Genomic DNA, 27,938 nt, shown 5'->3' on the forward strand with positions numbered 1-27,938 from the left:
TTCCACTGAATAGGTCAGGTGTCCACTATACGCAGGAGGCTGCTACACGGGTAGCTGGGGCTGTGGGGCGTGGGCTGGATGGTTTTTTTAGGTTAGAGGGTCCGCGGTAACTAAGCTGTGGATCAGCAGCAGCAACTGCAACAAGAACATTAATTTCCCCCTCTTCTGTCGTCACTTGTTTACTCCTGTCACGTTGGCTGGGTGTTACAAATGGCTCTGAGCACTATGGGACTTAACATCTGAAATCATCAGTCCCCTAGAACTTAGAACTACTTAAACCTAACTAACCTAAGGACATCACACATATCCATGCCCGAAGCAGGATTCGAACCTGCTGGGTGTTACACTACCACCTCCACGTAACTGGTTGAAGAGGTTGATTAATAATTGCCGAGATGGTTGACGTCTATTGAATTATCTTGTTGCATACAACGTACAAGAACGAACTGTGTTCTTCTAACACTCTCCTTACACTATGAGCATGTTGTTTTTTTCTGCATTCTTAAATTCCATCGTGCACTCAAGAGCTACTGTATGGACTGTGACACACTAACTGACTAGTAAGATGCAATGCATTCAAGGAGACACAAGCATATTGTAAGCAAACATAGCATCGTACATTGCAATGATGTAAGTTGAATTGCAGAAACAAGTAACGGTGTGGAAATTTTTCAAAATACAATATCTCGTAAAGGACTCTCATTACAATATGCAACCAACACACTGACGTTCTAATTTAGCCAACTTTAATTTGTTAACGTCAATAGGCATTATTCTATTTAAAAAGTGTATATTTGCACAAAAATAAACTTTCTAAGTATTACTACAATCTGTTTATTGGCTACCAGTTCGGCCTCTGACTACCAATCCACAAGAGTGAAAACCGGCAACTAGCTTCAATGCAACTCAAATCAAATGAATTAGAGAATATTATGATACTAAAAAATGAGATGTGTCATTCAAGTAACTGACTGCCGTGTATCAAAAGACCGTGAAGGGATATTACAATCTGCTGGCCTCTCGCCGTTGAGGATATCTGCTCATGCCTCACAGTGCTGCCCTGGCGTTTACCTTGGTAGCTTAATATTTTTTAACGTGGTTGTTGATGGGACTACTGTGGCTAGAGCTGGTTTTTCTGGTGCCGTGTGACGCCCTGTCTGTCAACGAAAATGTACATTCTTTGGCCATGGGTGGCCTCCATCACAGCTGGAGCCCACTACATTGACCTACCAAACGTACAGGACCAAATTTCATCACCCATCCTGAAACAAGAGGTGCTTGGCGTGTGTAGCGGAGTGGAGTAGGTGTAGTAAGATTCTCTTCTTTCATTAAGTGTCTCCGATGGGCTTTTTCATTTATTGGGATCATGTGATATGTGCTAAAGAATAGGTAAAACGTTGATTCTGTGTTTCCTTCCCCACCTTCCCTAGTGAAATATTCAGCTTATGCTTGAATGTGTCCTCTCTCATTATTATCCATTACTCTGTGCGTGGAATGTTATCGAAGTAACATTTTGATGTCATAGCCAGTGCAAAACTCATTGAACTAATGTGATGTTAGCTGCTGACGGTTGTTATTTACAGTTGTATGTGGAAATCCTTCGCTTATGAAAATCCATACTAGAGTTTGCATCATGGTATCAGATGTGATAGATGGCAGAAAATTAGACACCACTAAGCATAAACATTTTCAAGATAGTCACACTGTCCAAATGAGTAGTTTGGTATGGACCATGAACTGATTTTTTTTCGGTCATTCTGGCTGATGTTGTTCACATTTAGAGCATAAGCATCCAGTACTTTCTATCGCTTGCATGCAGCCAACGTTAAATACGTCGCCTAGCAGACTATTCCACAGGGGTCATTTCCACCAGCCTTGGCAGTGTCAACAATCCGTTAACTTAATACATCGCAGAATTCACAGTCTTAGTATGTTTGTTATATTTGAACGGATACCTGATTTCAACTTTACGGCAACCATCAGATCTACAAGAAGAAAATGTAAATGATGGTGTTTCCGATTTTATGTAATATGAACATAAACCAGTTACATACAAATGACAACTTTATAAGGAAACAATGTAGAGGACACACTTTTTAACTGAACTGACTTAAAATGTGCATGAGATTTAAATAATGACTATCATTTAGAAATCTTGGCACTGGTGGGCGGGCTGGTGACAGATCTTAAAAAATGTACTTAGAATATTTAAATGTCAGAATGGAAAGTCAAAAATGTGAACTAAGCTGATGTAAAAAGTGCAATGCAGTGACTAACTTCTGAACTTGAAAGAGTGGGAACTACTTACATATGAATATTAACTGTTATGATAAAAGTAGTAGCAGTTATGTAAAATATGTCTGAAAGCACAAACAGAGATATGTTGAACTGGATGGTCAAGGTGACCTCAGCGGTTATCTGCCTATTCAGGCAGTCCTTCTACATACAGGAACCTTAGAAAAGGCTGGGGTGCAGGAGAACCTTTAGTTTACAGTGTAGGGGGGCCACTAGTTTGTACTGATATTGGTGGATCATACTGATGTTGTCACTGGCCAGCAGCCCATTGAATAAGGATAGAGGCTCTCAAAACATTATATAGAAACTACCACAATGTAGTCTGTTGTAACAAGTCTTTATAATTGTGAATTGTGATGATAAAATTCATGTTGTTCATTAAGAGAGTTGATTCTACGAACTTTTCAGGTTAGTGTAGATTTCAGTTATTGATTTTTCTTCCAATACATTACACAGAGTATCTTTCTGCTAATGAGCTGACTGAATACTGGTTAATGAATACTGGTCATTGGATACCAGTGGTGATGTGTTCACCATATTGTCTTATCAACGTGATTGTACAAATATTAATTGTGTTTGTAATGAAGTTTATGCAAGTTTGGCAGAAATGAACTTTATCACAACAACCACAGATTTGTTTATACGCTACAGAACTTTAATATTATAATTTTTGGCATACTATACTGTATATTTCAACTTTAAAACCTACTTTTTTATCGTGTGTATTAGAACCCATTGACCTATTTTATCTGAAACATGTCTGTTATATCATTGAAGCATATACTTCCTTCTCTTCTTCGATCTCTCTTTTTTCTTTTTTTTTTTTTTTTACTGGTAACCCATTTCATAGATGCCACTGGAGATTTCGTGTAAATAGATTCTTTATTATCTTACACAATTTATAGAAAATACTCATGAAATAATTATTATTATCAACAACATGTTGCAAAGGTAAGAATTCTTAGAGAATGGCTCTAAACTAGGCTATGTTGATTTAGCTGTGGGTGAATCTACCTTGCATTAATAACTACGTTAGTAATAGTTGGTATCTCATGAGTTGCAAATTTATATTTTTCATTGCATTTACTTATCACCAAGTCAAGGAAATTTATTTGGTTGTTTGTATCGATATTGTCATTAAACATGTCATTATGTTGTGTTGAAGATATCGTTTCTTCCACTTTTCTAATTTCTTCTGCATTACCTCCTTACAGAAAGATACAGTCGTCACTGTGTCTATAATAACAGGTGATTCTTTGTTGTGTCAACATTATCGTATTGAATTTATAAATGTTGTAAGGTTTTAGACATATTCCCAGTATTCACTTTTTTGTGGCGTGTTACGTTATCTTTGATGGTATTTATGAATTTGTGTACTGGATGGTTTGTGTGATATTTCGCAATTTCAAGCAACATCAAGCAAGATTCATTTGTAATCCTTACTTTTTATCTACAGTTGGTTAATTTGTGGCATATTTTTACAGTATAGGACTGATCTCACTAGAGGTAAGATAGATACTGCCTACAGGAAAATTAAGGAGACCTTTGGAGAAAAGAGAACCACTTGTATGAATATCAAGAGCTCAGATGCAAACCCAGTTCTAAGCAAAGAAGGGAAAGCAGAAAGGTGGAAGGAGTATATAGAGAGTCTATACAAGGGCGATGTACTTGAGGACAATATTATAGAAATGGAAGAGAATCTACATGAAGATGAAATGGGAGATAGGATACTGCGTGAAGAGACTGACAGAGCACTGAAAGACCTGAGCCAAAACAAGGCCCCGGGAGTAGACAACATTCCATTAGAACTACTGACGGCCTTGGGAGTGCTAGTCCTGACAAAACTCTACCACCTGGTGAGCAAGATGTACGAGACAGTCGAAGTACCCTCAGACTTCAAGAAGAATATAACAATTCCAATCCCAAAGAAAGCATGTGTTGACAGATGTGAAAATTACCGAACTATCAGTTTAATAAGTCACAGCTGCAAAATACTAACGCGAATTCTCTACAGACGAATGGAAAAACTGGTAGAAGCCGACCTCGGGGAAGATCAGTTTGGATTCCGTAGAAATGTTGGAACACGTGATGGAATACTGACCCTACGGCTTATCTTAGAAGAGAGATTAAGGAAAGGCAAACCTACGTTTCTAGCATTTGTAGACTTAGAGAAAGCTTTTGACAATGTTGTCTGGAATACTCTCTTTCAAATTCTGAAGGTGGCAGGGGTAAAATACAGGGAACGAAAGACTATTTGCAATTTGTACAGAAACCAGATGGCAGTTATAAGAGTCGAGGCACATGACAGGGAAGCAGTGGTTGGGAAGGGAGTGTGACAGGGTTGTAGCCTCTCCCCGATGTTATTCAATCTGTATATTGAGCAAGCAGTAAAGGAAACAAAAGAAAAATTCGGAGTAGGTATTAAAATCCATGGAGAAGAAATAAAAACTTTGAGGTTCACCGATGACATTGTAATTCTGTCAGAGAAAGCAAAAGACTTGGAAGAACAGTTGTACAGAATGGACAGTGTCTTGAAAGGAGGATATAAGATGAACATCAACAAAAGCAAAACGAGGATAATGGAATGTAGTCGAATTAAGTCGGGTGATGCTGAGGGAATTAGATTAGGAAATGAGACACTTAAATCAGTAAAGGAGTTTTGCTATTTGGGGAGCAAAATAACTGATGATGGTCGAAGTAGAGAAGATATAAAATGTAGACTGGCAATGGCAAGGCAAGTGTTTCTGAAAAAGAGAAATTTGTTAACATCGAGTATAGATTTAAGTGTCAGGAAGTCATTTCTGAAAGTATTTGTATGGAGTGTAGCCATGTATGGAAGTGAAACATGGACGATAAATAGTTTGGACAGGAAGAGAATAGAAGCTTTCGAAATGTGGTGCTACAGAAGAATGTTGAAGATTAGATGGGTATATCACATAACTAATGAGGAGGTATTGAATAGAATTGGGGAGGAGTTTGTGGCACAATTTGACGAGAAGAAGGGACCGGTTGGTAGGACACGTTCTGAGGCATCAAGGGGTCACAAATTTAGCATTGGAGGGCAGTGTGGTGGGTAAAAATCGTAGAGGGAGACCAAGAGGTGAATACACTAAGCAGATTCAGAAGGATGTAGGTTGCAGTAGGTATTGGGAGATGAAGAAACTTGCACAGGATAGGGTAGCATGGAGAGCTGCATCAAACCAGTCTCCGGACTGAAGACCACAACAACAACAACAGGACTGATGGAAAGTGTGCAAGCTATGGAGGTATTTATGATTCTCTTTGCAATTGTAAGATGCCTGGGCATTGATATTGTTCATTATGGGACGAGTTGACATTCCATCTTCATGAAATTTAATTTCAGCCCATAAGAAGGGAGCCCGTTGGTTCATTGTTCAAAATGTCATTTTTTTGCTCATCAGAAAATAAGAAAAAGGTCACCAGACAATCAAGTTTTTTAGATATTGAAAACAAATACGAAAAAAGGTGCACATAACAAACACGAACGTGTGCACTACATCTCATACATTCAACTGCATACGAACAAGTGCATATCACAAATATGACGCGAAAAAGAGCGAGAGTAGAATATGATTGATGACTAGGAAGTGGGAATTGTCAGACGAATCATGAAGAACATACGTTTGATAGTATAAAATTACTCGAAATAACAGATAATGATCGACTGAACTTTAATGCTCTTCAAATCTGTTAGCTTTTCAGTTGTGACCGAGCTGAGTGTTCGTTTTAAAATATTCTGTTGTACGTTGTTACAAAAACATAGGCCGCTCCCTAGTATTTTCCTAATGTGCTTCTATAATTGCCTAAGTTTTTTTCAGCTCGAAAATTTCGACGACATTGTGATACAAAATAAGAACAGCAGAGTAGGTAAAATAGTTGTGATGTGCAACAACATGGAAATTGTGAATCCGCCTTGATGCAAAACACTTTTCGTTCTTTGTTTACTTATTTACTCCCCAAACTAGTTCCAGCGACAAATATCGCCTTCATCGGTGCGTTCTTTAAATCTAAAACATGCAGAAAATAGCATAGTTAATAAAACATTGTAACATATTATTAAATTTGCACTGTTTGTTTTTAAATATTGTTTTCTGAAGATACTTTCTTACTACTAGTACACACCAAAACCGGATCCACAACACCACCGCAATCCCAACTGTATAAGGCTGACGTACGTAAGTTCACATTTTAGTATTTGTTTACCAACAGCCGCTCACACATTTGTTAAGTGTTTTATTAACTTTGATATTTTTTGCATGTTTTAGATTTAAAGAACCCACTGATGATGGCGATATTTGTCGCTGAAACTAGTTTGGGGAATAAATAAGTAAATAAATAACAAAAAGTGTATTGCATCAAGATGGATTCACAATTCCCGTATTATTGTTTTTCTATGCAAGCACGGACCAAATGGAAGACTTCCAAGATAAAGTTATTAGTCGTGATGTGGCTTTACGTATGACTTACGAGAGCCTTGATCATCAGTGTTGAACTAACAGTTCCTGAACATGTCAGCTCATTTTTACTTCCTACAGTGTATGACAAATGTGAGTTTTATTACTTTTTTTGTTTCACTGCAACAGTTCAGCAACGATTTGCGTTTTTTGGAGCCGACTGATGCGCTCGTGAGGCGAGTGACGGAAATGACAGAGCTGCCCGTCTTCTACTATGAGTTTGATTACCGTGGAAAGAATGTAAACGTCACTCAATGGGGTAAGTACTGAGAACGGAGCGCAAACAATTTGATGAGTACAAAACTCAGTACTCTAATATATATTTAAAAAATCGTGTTACCTTTTTCTAACTTCTGACGGTTTCAACTTAAGACCACGTGTTGGTGTTTTGCATACGTTTTGTCCATGTAGCAGTCACACCAACGTACAAATGAACCACACAACGGAATAAAGGGAACCAGCATGATTGTCAGTATGCGAATAAATAAGAGCACCACACAAAAAAATTAGTCACACCGGTGCCACGCAGAGATGAGTCGTGGCGCCTTTACAGGTGGCGCAGCTTTCGTGTCACATGCTCAACCGCGTATGCACTGTCTCTACGTGAGCACAGGGCAGTAGCGATCAGTGCGACATTTATGTTTCATGATGCAATAATTTACCAACAGCCGTATGTATTGTAGAAATTTATTTTATGAACTTCCATGTACTATCAGTTTCGGCATTACATTGATGCCATCTTCAGGTCCCACACGTCATAGTGGTATAATCGATATATACGGAATGAGCCATATAACTGGATCGGTGAATCAAATCGTTATGCAACAGCTCTTGGTGGCCAGGCGACACAGACTCTGTGTCGCCTGGTCACCTAGAGCTGAAGTACATGTCAGCCGTTGTCCCATGGTCCATAATGGATCAACGAAGATTTATGTTTCAAGTGAACTATGTACGTAAATATGGGCAAATTAAAGACGTGACAGAGTGACAAAAAGGGGCAACTGCGTTTGGTTGCTCTCGTGGCCATATGGTGTGTGAGGTTGCTGGATTTTTTTGAGTTATGCGGCGGACTGTCCAGCATATCCACAAACAGTGGTTTAGCTCACATGGCCACGAAACACGACATCAGAATTGTGAGAGTATAAAAATCCTGACTGAGAGGGACTGGAGACGCGTTTCGCGGCCTGTGAATCAAAATCGCTTCAAAAACCAATAGGAATGCTGTAGGCAGTGAATGGAGGTCCATCCCAACCTGTTAGTGAAATTTTAGCGATAGAACATTGGGATGGGAACTGCATGTAATGACCATTTGAAGTCGGTCATCTCACAAGAGGCCATTGATACCCTTGTTTTCAAGACGACACAACGACGTTCATAGGGCTGGAAGAGAATGTAACCAGTTTTCTGAACACTCCCTCACCCTATTACATCTCGAATGGTCTGCAAAATCATCTGATCTATCCGTGGGACATTTCTGAACAGAGGGTGAAACGCCGCCATCATCATCATCATCATCATCATCATCCCAGTCTGGGAGAACTGCTTAGTGAAATCCTCAGCTTGTGGCTTGACCTGAATTGAACGTACCTATACAGTCTTCTGGACTCAGTTCCTAACCGAATCCAGGCGATTATCAAGTTCAAGGGAGCAATTGGCTCTGAGCACTATGGGACTTAACATCTATGGTCATCAGTCCCCTAGAACTTAGAACTACTTAAACCTAACTAACCTAAGGACAGCACACAACACCCAGCCATCACGAGGCAGAGAAAATCCCTGACTCCGCCGGGAATCGAACCCGGGAACCCGGGTGTGGGAAGCGAGAACGCTACCGCACGACCACGAGATGCGGGCCAAGGGAGCAATTACCCGGTATTAGATGATGCTTGTAATGCTTACTTTTTTGTCAGGTGAGCTTAACAGTCATGAAATACAAAGCAATAGAGAGGCTATGGTGCTAAGCCCGCTTACAAAGGACTTGTTTTTCCACCAGCGGTGGAGTACTGCATTGCCACCTCCCACTTGAGATCTGCCTGTCCCCTTCCCTCCCCCCCCCCCCTCTTCCGGGGATAGTTCTCCACAGACAAAGAATTTTCTGCGACTCTGCGACTCTCCCTCCTTCCTGGACCGAGCGAAAACAAAGGATTTTCCCCCACCCTCTTAACTGCTCTGGTGCAGACAATGATGTACTCATTCCCGTCCAAGACGCCCAGGTGTTAGAAGGTTCTATGTTCAACTTTTTGTTTGAAACAATGACAAGCGATTACACCGGTACTGCCTCCGCTGCTCCATGATTCGAGTAAAAATTCGCGTGTAAGAAATTCTGAGATTGCTGGGGAATTCGGTCGCGGGCGCAAGTCTTTTTAGTTGACGCCACTTCGGCGACGTGCTTGTCGATATGATGAGGACTAAACACACATCTTGTCTCGAAAGGAGAAAATCATTGCCCTGGACGGGAATCGAAACCTGTGCCTCGAGGTCAAAAGGCAGCAACGTTAACCACAAGACCACGAGCTGCTGATGTCAGGTCGTTGATAACGAATTTGAAGTTAAAATTACCTTACTGAAGTGTTTTATTTGATATTTTACATTTTTCAATCGAAATCATAGTCTCATACGTCGCTTGTATCGCTATTGCATTCAGAAATGTCGCTATCGGTTGTTCACTGGAAAACTGTTCAAAAAGCTGATCCTTTACCTCAGATAGCATCTAATCTTATCTTTTTCAATTGCCATTTTCTGAACTCTCGAGATAACTGGGCCCGCAGATGTCAGAAGCCGATGGAATAAGACCTGTATCGTTTATTCACGGGAATATTTGCGTGTAAAATCTCTGTAACGCCGGTTATCCTTATTCAGAGCTTCCTGAGCATTTTCAGATAGCGGACCAATCAGCAACGGAGCAGCTTCGACTATGGTATAACCGTGCGTCAAAACTATGTGGGCTGATGTCGGCATCGGGCGCTATTGCAGAATATTGTGAATCCGGTGTTTTGGCACCTGACTTTCGAGAAATACGTAGTTTTTGCAGATTTCTTGATATATATGTTTTAGTTCTAGAGTTCTCTGGACAAAATTGGAATAATTCTGCGGCATTTCTAGAAAACAATATTACTATGCGAAATTTTGATCTTGTAAAAAAAATGTTTGGCCTTTTGCGAAAAAAAAATTATGGTCACAGTTCCGAATATCCCCCCCCCCCCCCCAAGAATTCTGCAGAAATCCCTAATGGCACTGTTTTTTTGTACATAACATTTTATAAGGTAATTGCAATAACAAGGGACCCATTTTTACAGTGTGGCCATGTATTTAGCCTGCTGGTTTTAAACTATGCATACAGCTTTTCTGTTGCTGGATACACAATGTCCAATACACTAGATTTAGATACACAGCAATGTGCCCTAGAGTCTATCGTCTCCTCCGAGAAGTCCAATGTCCAATGTTTGGTTGCTTTACATAGATTTTTGGAGTAAATGCTGATTTCTTTGTATTCCCCACTTGTAGCCAGGTTGTTTTAGAGCTGATAGTTTTTATAGTCTTCCTTCATCGCAATTGTTTTTTTTTTTTTTTTTTTTTTTGCCAAATACTTCAGTTTACGTCTTTTTGACTTTCATTCACAGTTTTATTTTATTTTTGTGCATAATTTGTCATGTAAGATAAATTTTGTATGTTTTCAGCCCTAAAGCTCGATTCCAGTTGTTCTTTTTTACTGTACACTTTTCTACTAAATGACACCAGCTGATACAATCTATGATGCCTGCTGCTTTGTTTTAATAAGCTCCAATACAGTCAGTTTGGTTTTGCATCAACAGCTGCTACTAGTCTACACTCATAATGCTAACTCCTAACAAATGTAAATACTTTTTGCTTCTGCTCCACTTAACCACGCTAGTGAATTGAGACAGTCGATTTCAGATGTCTACAATACCTTATATATTTCATGTTCCCGAAAAGTACATAACGTAGGCGTTACATACATACAAACATATATATAAGCTTAAACTTACGAGAAGTGTAAATGAACAGAATAATGGTACATAGGAAGGAAGACATTAGTACTCTGGTTTCATTTTTCGGTGGGATAAATCTAGCGTTGTGTGCATCTTGTGACACAAAGGGGGAGGAAAGGCGACCACATCGAAACCTGGGTGTTGGGCCACGAAATGTCATGATGTCACTGTGATCACGGTTGCCATGGACTATGTAACTCCTCATCTTTTAGTGCAAGATTTGACCTCTACTCCAAGAGCAAGGTTAATCCGTTTACAGTACAGGCTGATTCGTTTTGATTAAAAGCACTGCTTTGCAGAAAATGTGCGTGATGCCAAATTCCTGTGGCTGTAATTGAGATTATACTGCCTGCGGTCAATGGCTGCTGCTAGCCACCCCTTCTGTAGCAAACGTGAGCTCGTATGCTGACGGACAGCCGATGGAACTTCACACTATGAATCGGACAGTGTTCAAAATGTCGTTTGTATTCCGCCAGGTGATGTTTCCTGCTGAATAGGTGGTCTAGCTGCAAGCTTTTGCAGCGTCGCAGATTTTTAGCTCATTGGATGACTTTTGTGGACATATGTTTCCATCCTTAATTTGTTACTCAAGACATTCAGCGTCCGTCGGGATTTGTCGGTATTGTTTCGTTACACTCTGTATATCAGTTGCGATGCGAGTAGATGGAATTGTGGGTCCTACTGGTGCCGATCATCACTTTAGAGAAACTATTGAAGCCGAACTTACATCATTACTTCCGCACTGTATGGTTTCATACTTTAACATTTCAGTGTTTGTACCACGCAAAAAGCACAGTATTCTATTGCACGTCACACTCAGCATCAAATCTTCCCATGTTTCTGCACCATTTAATGTCAATGAACGGTAGCTTTGTATCGAAACGAAACAAGAACAACTTGAGAAAAGCATTCATTGCCTTTCAAACTCGAAACCTTGCCAGGTATTCTCCGTTGGGAATCGCAGTAGCTTTACAAAACAGTTCATTCTGCCAGACATTGATGTAAATATAATAGTATGAAAGCTTTATCATCTGTACTGTTCTTGCATTTGACGTGCTGCTTGTGATAAATCTTTTGTTTGATATGTGATTTCTGTAGAATACGTAAACAAATAACATTGCGTTCTCCAGACGAGTAATTGTCGACCGATTTGTCTACAGAAGTTCTCGAACCAGTTATTTTGTGGCTCAGGTAAACCTGGCAGCACAGACTGAATCGTGATAAGAATATCACGAGATAATAATTACAAATGTACTATCCTTGGTTAATTAATATATAAATCCTTCACTACATCACAAAGTATTTGTAAAACGGACGCGTCAGAAAACTTGTGTGAAGAAACCATAGAACAATAATTTTGTATTTTTCAGTACAACCGAACAGTAAGTATTTTACGATTGCATAATAAACTGGCTTAATGATACACTAGAGGAATTATTTCACACCCTGAAGAAAAATCCCTCAGTAATTGTTTGTACCACAAATTCAGTTGTGTAAGTAAAGTTATATTAATACTGATTTCATGGGCAAGATTTTTTACGTTCCATAGCTATGTATCGCGTTTCTTGTACTGGTAGGGATTCCTATCGCATGTGACAGTTATTTCGAGGGCTCGCATTTCGAGTTTTGTAACAATCGATATTGGCGTTAAGTCCCCTGGAAACTGTTTATCCAACAGGAAGTGATAATTTTAATGGATCGTTCTTGATGTGTGCAGGATGTGCTGAGACGCTAAAAGGTTCTCTTGCAATATATAACAACCAGTCCTATCTTCCCCCTTAGTGGACAACGCTACAAGGAAAATACGATAAGGTTTGACAGAAAGTACGAAACAAAAACTAAAAACCAAAGCAACTCGGTTTTCTATTTTTGTATGTTATTCATGTAAATAGTAATCACTAATATCATTCAGAAAGAAGTAAATTATCCAGTAACTAAGAAATGTGAAATTAATGTAAATCATTACAAGTAGAGAAGTTTTTTCTGTTTGCGCTTGTTCACATTGTGTTCAGTTCAGTACTGTAACAATAAGTTTATCCAGCGATTAAGTTTGCAAAAAGTTAGTGCGTGGGGTGGTAAATTTTTGTTTAAGATATTTTGAGTATTTTTGTCATAACTGAATTGAATTTCAATCATGGCGACAAAATTTTAATTCTATTACTATCCACTGTCATGTTATTCCAGGTGTAAAACATTCTGGTGAGCAGCCCTTCCTCTTCCTCAGAAAGGACACTGCGTACAACTTCGATCCAGACTCAGAGGAAGAGAGAGTGCCCAGGAATATTTTGCGATACTGGACCAACTTCGCTAAGTATGGGTATGTTGAACATTTACTTGCTTTAGTATGCATTTTGGAGTGTGCAAATACAATACAAATGTCCAATAAATAAACCATTTTGTCTCAGAAAATTGAACATTCAGTTGTACTAAACGAGTCATCTTTTTGTTTGTATTAGCAGAAATCACCAACGATTTCACTGTAAGGAAAAAAAAAACCGTCGCCCCGCGAAGGAATTATCCTAATGGGACTGAAATCGGTAGATATGATGAACATGTGCACAAATACAGAATGATTTCACAAAATGAGCAAGTCAGAAACATGTTGGTCCGCCTCTGGCCCTTATGCAAGCGGTTATTTGGCTTCGCATTGATTGGTAGATTTTTTGGATGCCATCCTGAGAGCTACTGCGCTAAATCCTGTCCAATTGGCGCGTTAGATCGTCAAAAACACGAGTTGGTTTTAGGGTCGAGCCATTAATGTTCCAAATGTTCTTAACTGGGAAGAGACTCGTGTCTCTAGACACGTCTCTTCTGGTCATCTGGGCTCAGTTCGAAGCGGGACTCATCACTGGAGACAATTCTACTTCAGTCAATGAGATTACAGCCCGAAGACGTATCTTCAGACGCAGTGGAGAGTGGCGGGGCAGTGAACTGACTGTCGCCCGCCATACGGCGTGACAACCAAGAGTGATGGTCTGCGACGCTATTTCGTTTCATAACAGGTCATCTTTGGATGTCACCGCTGCACTCACGAGTCAGGGGCTCGTACTGTCAGCCAATCAACAGATTGTAATAATACTTAGAAGATGTACACTCCTGGAAATTGAAATAAGAACACCGTGAATTCATTGTCCCAGGAAGGGGAAACTTTATTGACACATTCCTGGGGTCAGATACATCACATGATCACACTGACAGAACCACAGGCACATAGACACAGGCAACAGAGCATGCACAATGTCGGCACTAGTACAGTGTATATCCACCTTTCGCAGCAATGCAGGCTGCTATTCTCCCAAGGAGACGATCGTAGAGATGCTGGATGTAGTCCTGTGGAACGGCTTGCCATGCCATTTCCACCTGGCGCCTCAGTTGGACCAGCGTTCGTGCTGGACGTGCAGACCGCGTGAGACGACGCTTCATCCAGTCCCAAACATGCTCAATGGGGGACAGATCCGGAGATCTTGCTGGCCAGGGTAGTTGACTTACACCTTCTAGAGCACGTTGGGTGGCACGGGATACATGCGGACGTGCATTGTCCTGTTGGAACAGCAAGTTCCCTTGCCGGTCTAGGAATGGTAGAACGATGGGTTCGATGACGGTTTGGATGTACCGTGCACTATTCAGTGTCCCCTCGACGATCACCAGTGGTGTACGGCCAGTGTTGGAGATCGCTCCCCACACCATGATGCCGGGTGTTGGCCCTGTGTGCCTCGGTCGTATGCAGTCCTGATTGTGGCGCTCACCTGCACGGCGCCAAACACGCATACGACCATCATTGGCACCAAGGCAGAAGCGACTCTCATCGCTGAAGACGACACGTCTCCATTCGTCCCTCCATTCACGCCTGTCGCGACACCACTGGAGGCGGGCTGCACGATGTTGGGACGTGAGCGGAAGACGGCCTAACGGTGTGCGGGACCGTAGCCCAGCTTCATGGAGACGGTTGCGAATGGTCCTCGCCGATACCCCAGGAGCAACAGTGTCCCTAATTTGCTGGGAAGTTGCGGTGCGGTCCCCTACGGCACTGCGTAGGATCCTACGGTCTTGGCGTGCATCCGTGCGTCGCTGCGGTCCGGTCCCAGGTCGACGGGCACGTGCACCTTCCGCCGACCACTGGCGACAACATCGATGTACTGTGGAGACCTCACGCCCCACGTGTTGAGCAATTCGGCGGTACGTCCACCCGGCCTCCCGCATGCCCACTATACGCCCTCGCTCAAAGTCCGTCAACTGCACATACGATTCACGTCCACGGTGTCGCGGCATGCTACCAGTGTTAAAGACTGCGATGGAGCTCCGTATGCCACGGCAAACTGGCTGACACTGACGGCGGCGGTGCACAAATGCTGCGCAGCTAGCGCCATTCGACGGCCAACACCGCGGTTCCTGGTGTGTCCGCTGTGCCGTGCGTGTGATCATTGCTTGTACAGCCCTCTCGCAGTGTCCGGAGCAAGCATGGTGGGTCTGACACACCGGTGTCAATGTGTTCTTTTTTCCATTTCCAGGAGTGTTTTTTAGTACAAACATACACTTTTAATGGAACAATGCCTGTTGACATTAACAAACTAGAAGTAGAGTAAATTAGAATGTCAGTGCTGTTTGTTTCAGAATTATAGTGTGAGTTGTTTACAAGATAGTGTATGTTGAAAGGTTCCAACACCAGCACTGTTCCAACACCGGCACTTGCTCTCTAACTGTGGCGGTACACACTATACACACTAAAGAACAACACAAAAGCATACACCAGTTGTGTGGATTCTGACTGGTAACGAGACAGCTTACAAGGCTGGTATCAAACGACAGCTGCACACGTGTTAGCATTTCAACGGATATATCTAAGTATACGTAGATTCATACCATCGGGTGTATTTAGTATGTCCTTGTAGACAGTGTCTTTCAGCTTTCCCCACAGAAAAAAGTCTACAGACGTCAAATCCAGGGAACTGGCTGGCCAAGGTACTGGTCCTCTGCCGGCCGAGGTGGCCGAGCGGTTCTAGGCGCTTCAGTCCGGAAATTCGCGACTGCTACGGTCGTAGTTTCGAATCCTGTCTCGGGCATGGATGTGTCTGATCTCCTTAGGTTAGTTAGGTTTAAGTAGTTCTAAAGTCTAGGGTACTGATGACCTCAGATATTAAGTCCCATAGTGCTCAGAGGCATTTGAACTGGTCCTCTGATGTGAATCGGGTGCAACCCATGTCGAAGGAGAATCCGTAGGTCACTTGCCTGACTCATACCACATCCTCAGATATTCCGCGGGAACTAACTGCAACTGTAGCAAGAAGAATAATTTCACCCTATTCTGTCGTTAATCGTTTCCTTCTGTTACGTTGTCTAAGTGTTACACTTCCATCACCACGTAACAGGTTGAAGGGGTTGATAAATAACTGCCGAGATGATTGACGTCTATTGGGATATCTTGCTGCATATAACGTACTAGAACACTCTCCACACGCTATGACCATACGTTTTCTGCACTGGTAAATCCCATCGTCCTCTCAAGAGCTACTGCTTTGACTCTCACACACTAGCTGACTAGCAAGTCGCAATGCACTCAAGGGACACACAAGCACACTGTAAGTAAACGTAACATCGTACCTAGCAACGAAGCGAGTTAAAATGCACAAATGAGGTCGGTGCGAAAATTTTTCAAAATAAGATATCTCGTAAAAGACTCTCACTAGAATTCTGCAACGAACGACAGTAACATTCTAATTTAGTCTAGTTTTAGTTTGCTAGTGTCAATAGGCATTGTTCCGTTAAAAAAAAAACACACTTTCTAAGTATTATTACAAAATGGTTCAAATGGCTCTGAGCACTATGGGACTTAAGACGTTCCCTAGAACGTAGAACTACTTAAACCTAACTAACCTAAGGACATCACACACATCCATGCCCGAGGCAGGATTCGAACCTACGACCGTAGTGGTCGCGCGGTTCCAGACTGTAGCGCCTAGAACAGCTCGGCCGCCCCGGCCGGCTAAGTATTATGACAATCTGTTAATTGGCTACCAATATGAGCCACTGACTACCTATCCTTTTTGTGAAACTGCAAACTGCACATCAATAGCACTTTCCATTTCCGCAATATTCGAGTTTTAGGTAATTCACTCTGTAGACAAAAAACCATCACCCAACAAACTAGTACAATTACATATCTCAACAGCTCCGAAAATGACGAGGAGATTGAAAGAATGTAAGTGAGTTAAAAGAAATTATTATCCTCTCCTGTATCAACCTTTTCATCTCAGAGTAGCACCTACAAACCACTTCCTCAATTATTTACTGGATACATTGCTAGTGTCAATAGGCACTGTTCCGTTAAAAAAAAAACACACTTTCTAAGTATTATTACAAAATGGTTCAAATGGCTCTGAGCAGTCTGTCTTCCTCTGCAGTTTTTATCCTCTGCTGCTCCCTCTAGTACGAGGAAGTTATTGCCCGATGTCTTAGGAGATGTCCTATCGTCCAGTCGCTTCATCTTGCCAGTGTTTCCCACATATTCCTTTCTTCGCCGCTTCTGTGGAGAAACCCATCACTTCTTATCTTATCAGTCCACCTAATTTCCAAAATTCGTCTATAGTACCACATCTCAAATGATTCTGTTCTCTTCCTTTCCAGTTGTCCCACAGTCCATACCTCCCTGCCATGCAATGCTGTGCTCCAAACGTACATTCGCAGAAATTTGTTCCTCAAATTAAGACAGATGTTTGACACTACTAGACTTCTCTTGGCCAGGAATGCTCTTCTAGCCAATCCTACTCTGCTGTTTGTGTTCTCCGTGCTCCGTCGGCCGTAGCCGTAAGCATCAGAATTCATTAGCTTAATCTACTTCTTGATCACTAATATTGATGTTAAGTTTCTCGCTGTTGCCATCTGTGCTACTTTCCATTACTTTCTTCTTTCTTCGATGTACTCTCAGTCCATATTCTGTACTCAATAGACTACTCTTCCCATTCAACAGATCGCTTACTTCTTGTTCACTTTCACTCAGGATAGCAATATCAGCGAATCTTTCGCCTTGGGTTAATCCCACTTTTCAGTCTTTCTTTTATTTCCGTCATTGCTTCATCGACGTACAGTTTGAATAGCAGAAGCAAAAGACTTCATCCCTGTCTTACACGCTTTTTCATCTGTGCACTTCGTTCTCCGTCTTCCTCTCTCACTGTTCTTTCTTGGTTCTTGTACATATTGTATATTACCAGTCTTCCCCTATAGCTTACCCACATTCTTTTCAGAACTTCGAACATACTGCACCACTTTGCACTGTCAAACACTTTTTCCAAATCGACAAATCTTATGAACGTGCCTTGATTTTTCTTCAGCCTTGGTTTTATTATCAACCACAATTTCAGAACTGAACCTCTTGTGCCTTTATCTTTCCTTAAGCTAACAGATCCTCAATCTTGTGTTCCATTCTTCTGTGCATTGTTCTTGTCAGAAACTTAGATGCATGAGCTGTTAGTCCAATTGTGCGATAATTCTCGCACTTTTCAGTTCTTACAGTCTTGGGAATTGTGAAGACGATATTTTCCCGAAAGTCTGATGGTATATTGCCAGTCTCATATATTCTACACAACAATGTGAACAGTCATTTCGTTGCCCCTTTGCCCAGTGATTTTAGAAATTCCGATGGAATATTATCAATCTCTTGTGCCTCATTTGATTTTAAGTCCTGCAAAACTCTTCTAAATTCTGAATTAACACTAGATCCACTATTTCACCCCTATAGACTCCTGTTTCTTCTTCTATAACGTCATAAGATAAGCCCTCCCCCTCATAGAGACCCTCAATATACTCTTTCCACCTATTCGCTTTCTCCTCTGCATTTAACAGTGGAATTCCTTTTGCCATATTAATGTTACCGTCTTTGCTTTTAATTTCGCCTATGGCTGTTTTGACTTTTCTAAGTGCTGAGTCAGTCCCATCGACAATCATTTCTTTTTCGATTTCTTAACGGTTTTTCATATACCCATTTCACCTTAGCTTCCCTACACTTCCTATTAATTTCATTCCTAAGTGGCTTGTATTTCTGTTTTGCTGAATTTCCCTGAACATTTTTGTACGTCTTTCTTTCGTTGACAACTGAAGTATTTCCTCTGTTACCCGTGGTTTCTTCTCCATTTCTTTCCTTGTACCCACGTTTTTCTCTGCAACATCTGAAGTGGCCCTTTTTAGAGATACCTATTCCTCTTCAACTGAACTGCTACTTATGTACTCATTATCGCGGTATGTATAGCCTCAGGGAACTTCAAAGGTATCTCATCAATCCTTAGTACTTTCGTACCCCACTTCTTTGCGCACTGATTCCACCTGACTAAACTTCAGCCTCATTTCAACATCACCGCTGCGGTCGCAGGTTCGAATCCTGCCTCGGGCATGGATGGGTGTGATGTCCTTAGGTTAGTTGGGTTTAATTAGTTCTAAGTTCTAGGGGACTGATGACCTTAGAAGTTAAGTCCCATAGTGCTCAGAGCCATTTGAACCATTTGAGTCCGTATATGCTACTGGGCACACCTTGCAATCCAATATCTGACTTCGGAATATCTGCTTGAGGCCGGTGTAATCTGACTGAAATCCTCCTGTATCTCCCGGCCTTTTCCAAGTGTATCTCTTTCTCTTGTGATTCTTGCACAAAGGATTCGCTATTAACATCTGAAATTAGTCTTTCTCCTCTCTTATTCCTACTACCAAACCCATATTCTCCCGTAATCCTTTCTTCTACACCTTTCTCTACAACTGCTTTCCAATTCCCCATGACAATTAGATTTTCCTCTCTCTCTTTACGTACTGAATTGCCCGTTCAATATCCTCATATACTTTCTCTACCTCTTCATATTGTGCCTGCTGTATCGGCATGTATACCTAAACTACGGTTGTGGGCGTTGGTTTGCGGTCGATTCTCATGAGAACAATCATATCACTGAACTGTTCACGGGAACTCACTTTCCTATTCGTAACGAATCCTGCTCCCATTATAACATTTTCTGCTGCTGTTGATATTACCCTCTACTCGTCTAATCAGAAATCCTTGTTTTCTTTCCATTTCATTTCACTGACCCTCACTATATCTAGACAGAGCCGTAGCATTTCCCTTTTATGAACTTCTAGCTAGCCTACCGCTTTCAAACTTCTGAAATGCTACATGCCGACTCGTAGAACGTTATCCTTTCGTAGATTATTCATTCTGTTTCTCATGGTCACCTCCACCTCGGCACCCCGTCTCAGACATCCGAATAGGGGGCTAGTCCGGAGTCTTTTTCCAATGGAAAGTCATCATGATACTTCTTACACCGGTAGTCTTTGGCCGCCATTATCAATGATTTTTATTCAAAATTTAAGTAGTGGCGAGGTTCGAACCCGGGGCCGAGAACGTTTTGATTACTAATGGAAGACGCTACCTCTTGACTACCGGAATAAGAATCGTAAGGTAGATCGTGTACGTTGAAGAGACGTGCAGACATTGGACGGTTTCATAATGATTATATATTAACAAGAAAGAGACTTCGGTGCCAAAAGACATTTCCAGGCGCAGATGTGGACTCTGATCACAGTTTATTAATTATTAATTGTAGAATAAAACTGAAGAATTTGCAAAAATGTAGGAAATTAAGGAGACGGTGTAACGTTCCTGGTGGTAATAGGAAAAATGCAAAGTGGATTAATTAACCCCTCCAACTTTCTTAATGTTAGCAGTCACACGGCAAACTCAAATTTTAACCCTCATATGCTTCATTCTGGGTTCCTGATTATAACACTTCCCACCCAAAAGATGTGCCAGTATCTAACAAGATGAATTTCAGCAAGTAATACCAGCGCTCATTTTCCGTAGCACACCTGAATGCAACTCGCTTACATCTTGTCATGTAGACGTCATCCCAATTAGTTTCTTCTTCGCAGGCCGCACGCTTCAGTGTGAATGCAGGAAACAGTGCATTACAAACTGGCAAATCGGAAAGAATTCAGTGCCACTAAATAATTAAAAATTACGGAATTTAGGAGGCCACTTGATTTTTATTTCAATTTGTATGACAACGATATAAAGAAAAAATTTCTGAGAGCCATTCTGCTGTCAATACTTGTTTTTGGATACGTTTTGTTTGTAGAACACTCTAAAAGTCACAAAAAGTGCTTCACACGATCTCACAGTTCACACGATATCACAAAAATGTTCTTCGAAGCAGCTTCTAACGATTCAATTAGTTTTTACTAGAAATCGCATTCGAGACATTAAAGTACGAGCTGCCTGCCCGGAAACCGACCATAGATTCCTGGTGAGCTATCTTAACTAGTGGACGCATGCTGCCTTAGGTCAGTTGTTGCATCTGTGACTATCAAGTCTCAACATCAACTTGAATTTCTGTTTCTTGTTACGTGAAGTTTGAAAGTTACTGCTATCAGTGCAAGTAGCGTCACAAGAACAGTTGGATGTGCATATTAATATTGAAAATGCTGATAGTGATGCCCTTCTGAACAAAGCCTTCCAGGCGAGTCCCTGTTGTCTGTAAGGTTCCAGCACCGGTCTCAAGCTCTTTGACCATCTGTTACGTGACGTGAAGTGTACGCTTCTACCTTACAGTAAATCTTCCCATGCTGAATGAAAAAAATGTAGCAGTAAAAAGATAATGAAATGTAGGAGGAGATGTAGCATAAACGCCACAATGGGACCTGGATAAATTATAAGAACAAGAGATTGTTGAGAGTTTCAAAGAGAGCGTTAGGCAACGACTGACTGAAACAGGAGAGTGGTATACAGTAGAAGACATGTGACAAACTTTAAGAGATGAAATAGTAAAGGCAGCAGAGGTTCAAGTAGATAAACAGACAAGGCCCATTAGAAATCCTTGGATATCACAGGAGATATTGAGTTTAACTGATAAAAGGAGAAAATATAAAACTGCAAATGAAGCAGGTGTGAAATGAGATTGACTGAAAGGGCCAATTGGCTAAGCAGGAGTGCCTAGAGGAGCAACGCGGGACTACAGAAGCATGCATAAATAGTGAAGAGACAGATACTGCCTATGGGAAGATTAAAGAGGCCTTTGGAGGAAAGAGAAACAGCTATGTGAATATCGAGAGCTAAGATGGGAACTTGTACCAGGGAAAGGTAATGCGTGAACATTGATAAAACCGATGAAGTGCAGCGAAGGATTTCTGACTGGAAATGGAGGAAAAAATGTCCTATTAACATGGAAATGGACAGTGTGCCTGTGACAACAAAAAATCGTCCGGGAACACAGTCTCAATAGATGTTCAAAGTGGCCTCCATGGGATGCAGTACACACGGCTGCACATAATCATATTTCGGCTTACACCATGTTGGCGTGCCACTTGTCTGGAGCTTGTACTAGGGCTCGCCTCAATGTCCTGTACAATCTGGTCCTCCAAATCCGTCCCCTTCCTGCAGGATCATCTGTCTGCAAAGGACCCGTGATCACACAAACGCTCAAAAAGGGCTGGAAATGTTGTTTGGTGTGGTTTGTGTCTGTGAGGGTACTTGTTTTGGTGCTACCTCTCGATCGTTTCCATCTGCCTGGCCGTACAAAAACACCATCTCGGCTTGTTGCCGACGTGAAAACCGGACCATACTGCTGCTTTCGGTACGCTTCGTCACTCACACAGCATGTAACTTACAAGGAACGCATGACATGTAGTCGGACGAACTCATTCATTAACGTCATCTACAACGACAACGATGCACTTCCTGCCATATGGTCATAGGACCTTTTTTCCTTGATTGCAACTCAGGAATCCGTCCCTGCAGTTTGTCGAAATGAACTTGAAGGCAATATTATGCGAAGGTAATAGGAAATAGATGAACATGAGATGGGAGGTACGATACTGTGAGAATAATATGACAGAGAAGTAAAAGATCTAAGCTGAAACAAGACCCCTGGTCAGACGTAATTTGCTCAGAACTAATATCGTTTGTAGAGCCAGCCATGACAAAACTATTCCACCTGGTGGTGCTGACGGGTGTGAATATTACCGAAATATCAGCTTAATAATTCATGGTTGCAAAATGCTAACACAAATAATTTACAGAAGAATGGAAAAGACTGGCAGAGCCAACCTCGGGGAAGATCAGTTTGCCAGCAGAGGTTCCAATAGATAAATAGACAATGCTGTAACATACGAGGGAGTGCAGACTTTATGACTTAACTTAGAAGAAAGGTTAAAGGAAGGCAAAACTGTGTTCATAGCTTTTATGGAAAACTTTTGACAATGTTGAATGGAATACACTCTTTGAAATTCAGAAAATAGAAGGGATAAAATGCGGCAACTAAAAGAAACCAGATGCCAATTATAAGAGTCGAAGGGCATGAAAGGGAAGAGGTGATTGAAAGAGAGAGAGAGAGGGAGAGAGACAGAGCTGTAGTCTATGCCCAATGTTATTCAGACCGTACATAGAACAAGCAGTAAAGGAAGCAAAAGAAAAATGTGAAGGAGGAGTTAAAGTTCAAGTAGAATAAGTAAGAACTCAGATGTTTGCTAATGACATTGTAATTTTGTCAAACAGTAAAGGATTTAGAAGTGCAGTTGCGTGCAGTAGACAGTATCTCGGAAGGAAGATATAAGATGAACATTAACAAAAGCAAAACAACGGTATTTGAAGGTAGTTGAATTAAATCAGGCGGTGCTGCGGGAACTAAACTAGGAAATGGGACAATGAAAGTATGAGATGATTTTTGCTGTTTGGGCGGCAAAATAACTGATAATGATCAAAGTAGAGAGTATGTCAAATGTGGATTGGCAATGGCAAGAAACGTGTTTCTGAAGAAGAGAAATTTGTTAACGTCGATATAAATTGCAGTTTTCGAAGATATTTGGAATGTATTCTTGTATGGAAGTAAAACATGGAGGAAAAGTAGATCAGACAAAAAGAGAATAGAAGCTTTGGAAATGATGTGATGCTACAGAAGAATGCTGAAGATTAGCTGGGTAGTTCTCACTACTAATGAGGAGGTATTGAATAGAATTGGGGCAATAATGTGTGGCATAATTTGATGAAAAGAAGAGACTGTTTAGTATGACTCATTCTGAGACATCAGGAAATCTTCAGTTTAATATTGAAGGGAAATGGGGGGGAGGGGGGGGGGGGGGAATTGCAGAGGGATATCAAGAGAGCAAGTAAGCAGGTTCAGCAGTTATCTGGAGACAAAAAGGCTTGCTCAAGATACAGTAGCGTTGAGAACTGCGTCAAACCAGTCTTCGCATTTAAGACCACAACAACAACAGCAACAACAACAAACTTCTGAGATTATCTGTTGTGAAACCAACGTACATCTGTCTCTTCAATTGGCACTGAGAATGCTACGCAACCAGTTGTCAAACGTGTGACATTTTTACCACAAAAAATATCATACATTTGACAACCGTTTGCGCAATATTCTTACAAGGAAACTCCCCATCACATCCGTCTCCGATTCAGTGGTAAGATGGGCCTCTAGATAGCCTGTCAAAAACTGAACACAGATCACGCATGAAAACAGGAAGAAGGTGTGCTGAAGTGTGAAAAAATACAAAACAGAAACAGTGGAAGGTCCAAGTTTAGAAATTTAGGAATATTGAGCGGAAATGAACTGCCCAGAGACGTGATTAAATGGTCACCGTGTTGGACTGTGAAGCGGACAGGCTGTGTTCAGAATTCCCTCGCGCCTTTTATTTTATTTTTTCACAACATTATGAACTGTCCGTCCGTCATGGAAATGTTTGTTCCCTTTTTGTAGGCTTGTTAGTCGTCATACTATACACTGGTTGTAGAATATGAGTCATGTGGTAAGAATACGTTACCGTCGGAAGTAAACGTGATAAATAGTGAGAACAGGCGAGAAACCACATAGACGTCTCATAGAAATGAAAACAACAAATAAACAGGAGTGAACTATGTTACAACAAAGGAATTCAACAGTCAAAGCTACCAAAACCAAACGCAACTTCAAAAGGTTAAAAACGTATGTTCTGAAAGAGCATAAAGAAACTGTGTGATTGTAAAACTGTTGCATTCATTTGTTGCTTATGTGACAAACTATTATGTTTTCATCATTTCTTGGAAGTAATTACATTCACATTCATACAAACACCTATATCGGGCAAGGAGTCACACCTCACTCACTTACGAGGGGTACAAATTAGGTACGACGTTAAGAGACTCCTAATATATGACATACCTACTGTCACTAATGCCATGTGTGACACACCAGACGTGTTTTCCAACGGAGGATTCGCTTAACTTGTCGCGTTGTCATCAAATGTTTGTGGTTCCTGTTCGAAAGCCACATCCTTTCGGCTGCTAATAGAGTGCTTCTGCAGAATGAACTTCATTTTAAGTCGCTTCCTTACACCTCACTGTTGCAGGCGGATGTTACACCACGACACATACACAAATTTCAATACATATATAAGAGGGCCCAGTGGATATCCCGTCAGAATCCGAACACAGATCAAGCATAAAAACAGAAAGAAGGTGTGATGAACTATGAAAAAATGCAAAATATAAACATTGAACGTTGCAAGGATAAGAAGTGCAGCAATATAGAGCAGCCCGGAAGAGCGACCGCATCGTGGTAGAATGGTCACGGTGTTATATTGTCAAGCGGGCGAGCCGTGTTCAAACTTCCTTCGTGCCTATATATATATATATATATATATATATATATATATATATATATATATATATATATATATATATATATATCCTTGCACCGTTCACTGTTTATATTTTGCATTTTTTCATAATATATATATTGGCACGAATGAAGTTTGACCATTCTACCACGATGCGGTCGCTCTGCCGGGATGCTCTATGTGCTCTATGTTGCTGCACTTCTTATCCTTGGACCGTTCAACGGTTTATATTTTTTATTTTTTCATAGCTCATTATACCTTCTTCCCGGTTTCATGCTTGATCTCTGTTCAGTTTTTTAAGGGCTATCCACTGGGCCCTCTTACCAGTAAATCTGAGCGGGCTGCGTTGGGAGTTTCCCCTGTCATCACCGCACCTTCTGAGAGATATTTCAGTGAGTGCACGTATAATACGTGGAATATTTGACTGCCTGAAAGTAAAGTACGAGTGTTACGGTTATCATGTTAGGAAAACGATGGGAATTAAGTACTCAGATAACGTATATTGGAAACAAGTGCATTTAAAATCTTTATTAGAGGAGAGTACAGGTTGGTGGCACTTGTGTTACGATACCCAGAAGTAATTCCCTGAAGTCTACAGACAGGGGCTATGATAGGAATACATAACACATAGTACTAAGAACACTGAGTGTAGCAGGCGTCAGAGATGAAAAGACGCAAATAATTAACAGTAATTTAGTGTCAACAGATAAAATTGAAATGAAATTTTTACTAGTAATTTTTTTACATCTTATATTTTTCCCTGAGACATTTAAGTCTCTCGTTTATCTACGATATCGACTGAATCAGAAGAAATGAATTAAAATTTGTAAAATTTAATATCCTCTTCGATCTAGACCGAGTCAACATCAGCTTTGTCTTTTGTTTTCAGTAATCCGACCCCAGAGGCAGACCCTGTGGTGTGGGAGCCGTACGACAACACAAACCGCAGCTACTTACTGATGCAGACCAACTTCACACTTGCCTATGATAAGGACGCAGAGAGGATGGAGTTCTGGAACAAGAATCTTGCGCTACTCCCCTACGCAGACGATCTCTTAGATAATACGAATGTATCGTTTTATGGCGATATGTAGTGGTAACATTCACTGGAGTTCCCAACCGCGTCAAGTGATTTGTGAGAGGAGTTCGTAAAATGCAGGAGTACATCTCGGTTCATAACCCCACCGGAACGCCAATAGACTAACCATGAAATTGTCTATGGGTCCCATTTATCATCGACATGATGAAAACTGATCGTTACGAAGAACTTCCAAACGTCAATCACTGTAATTATTAAGAGAATTAAGAAATACATTTATTTAACTTCGAAAAGTAATATAGAATCTAAGTTAAATGTCTAAGTACTACCTGCTTTCCTATAGTGTACTATAGAGGTGGAGGCTGGGTGTGGACTAGTGGTTCTTTGGTCGGGGTGGAGAGTGGTTGCAGAATATGAATACAGCAAGCGGCAGCAAATAATTTATTGGCTTTTAAATTGGACAAGAGCAGACACAGCGCCCACAGGAGGCGAGCGGCAGTAAACCTCTGCCTGAGACGGACTGGAAACCGTACGTCGGAGTCAGCGCTTTCCATCTCTATGGCTCGGCAACGACCTCGGTAGCAGCACACTGAACTGTCTAAGTGCTGTGTCAGGCGGCGGCGCCTCTGCTCTCGTAATTGCAGTCAGGAGGAGCTGTCCCGTGTGCGACCCAGAGTCAGCTTTGGATCGGTGGCTGTCAGGCCGCAGTGGCTCAAAATTGAGAGAACGTTAAATCGACCCCTGGTCCGTTCATTGTTTAGGCTTTGAGGATGGTGGCGGATAAAAATCCGTTCAGCAATTGAGCAGCTGATGCCATTAATCAACATCACTTGCCCTCGTAGTTCTAAACACATTGTGCTACCAGTGTGCCCGTGGCCATAACTGGTATGAATGATGACTGCGGGACACGCTTCAGGAAACAGCCAATTTGACATTTTTGCTTGCAATTACCTGCCTGGGACACTCAAATGCTGGTTTCTGTGTACTGAACAGGTTTACCTCGGCCGGCCGAAGTGGCCGTGCGGTTAAAGGCGCTGCAGTCTGGAACCGCAGGACCGCTACGGTCGCAGGTTCGAATCCTGCCTCGGGCATGGATGTTTGTGATGTCCTTAGGTTAGTTAGGTTTAACTAGTTCTAAGTTCTAGGGGACTAATGACCTCAGCAGTTGAGTCCCATAGTGCTCAGAGCCATTTGAACCATTTTTTGGTTGACCTCAGACGAGCCTGGTGCTGTACATAGTAGTTTTTTGGGACAGACGGTAACTCACTTGGCCCGGCTTTGCAGCAACTCCAGAGTGGGGAGCAGTGTTTGGGACTTTTTGTCTGGTATCTCTTATCTCGTGTAATGAATCTCCTCAGGGCTCCCTGTGCAACCAGGTAGGAATGAATCAGGAAACATTCGAACCGACAATCCTTACAGGTGAGTGATATATGCACTCGAAAATCTACGAACTGCTGCACCACGTAGCCTACAACTAGTTGGGTGCTGATT

At 41.4% G+C, this 27,938-nt stretch overlaps 1 protein-coding gene across 2 annotated transcripts in view; it reads left to right on the forward strand.

Moving 5' to 3' along the window:
• LOC126176751 (cholinesterase-like) overlaps nucleotides 1-26,740 on the forward strand; it is a 90,911-nt gene extending 64,171 nt beyond the window's left edge. Inside the window, exons 8-10 of one of the 2 annotated variants that reach the window (XM_049923918.1) lie at nucleotides 6,900-7,029; nucleotides 12,965-13,097; nucleotides 26,298-26,740. In XM_049923918.1, coding sequence (XP_049779875.1) covers nucleotides 6,900-7,029; nucleotides 12,965-13,097; nucleotides 26,298-26,502 — 468 coding nt within the window. In that variant the 3' untranslated portion in view covers nucleotides 26,503-26,740. The remainder of the gene's footprint in view (nucleotides 1-6,899; nucleotides 7,030-12,964; nucleotides 13,098-26,297) is intronic. The other variant, XM_049923919.1, reaches the window with a different exon arrangement.
• The last annotated feature ends 1,198 nt before the right edge of the window (nucleotides 26,741-27,938 follow it).

This window comes from Schistocerca cancellata, chromosome 3 (assembly GCF_023864275.1).
Source record: "Schistocerca cancellata isolate TAMUIC-IGC-003103 chromosome 3, iqSchCanc2.1, whole genome shotgun sequence".
Lineage (NCBI taxonomy): Eukaryota > Metazoa > Arthropoda > Insecta > Orthoptera > Acrididae > Schistocerca > Schistocerca cancellata.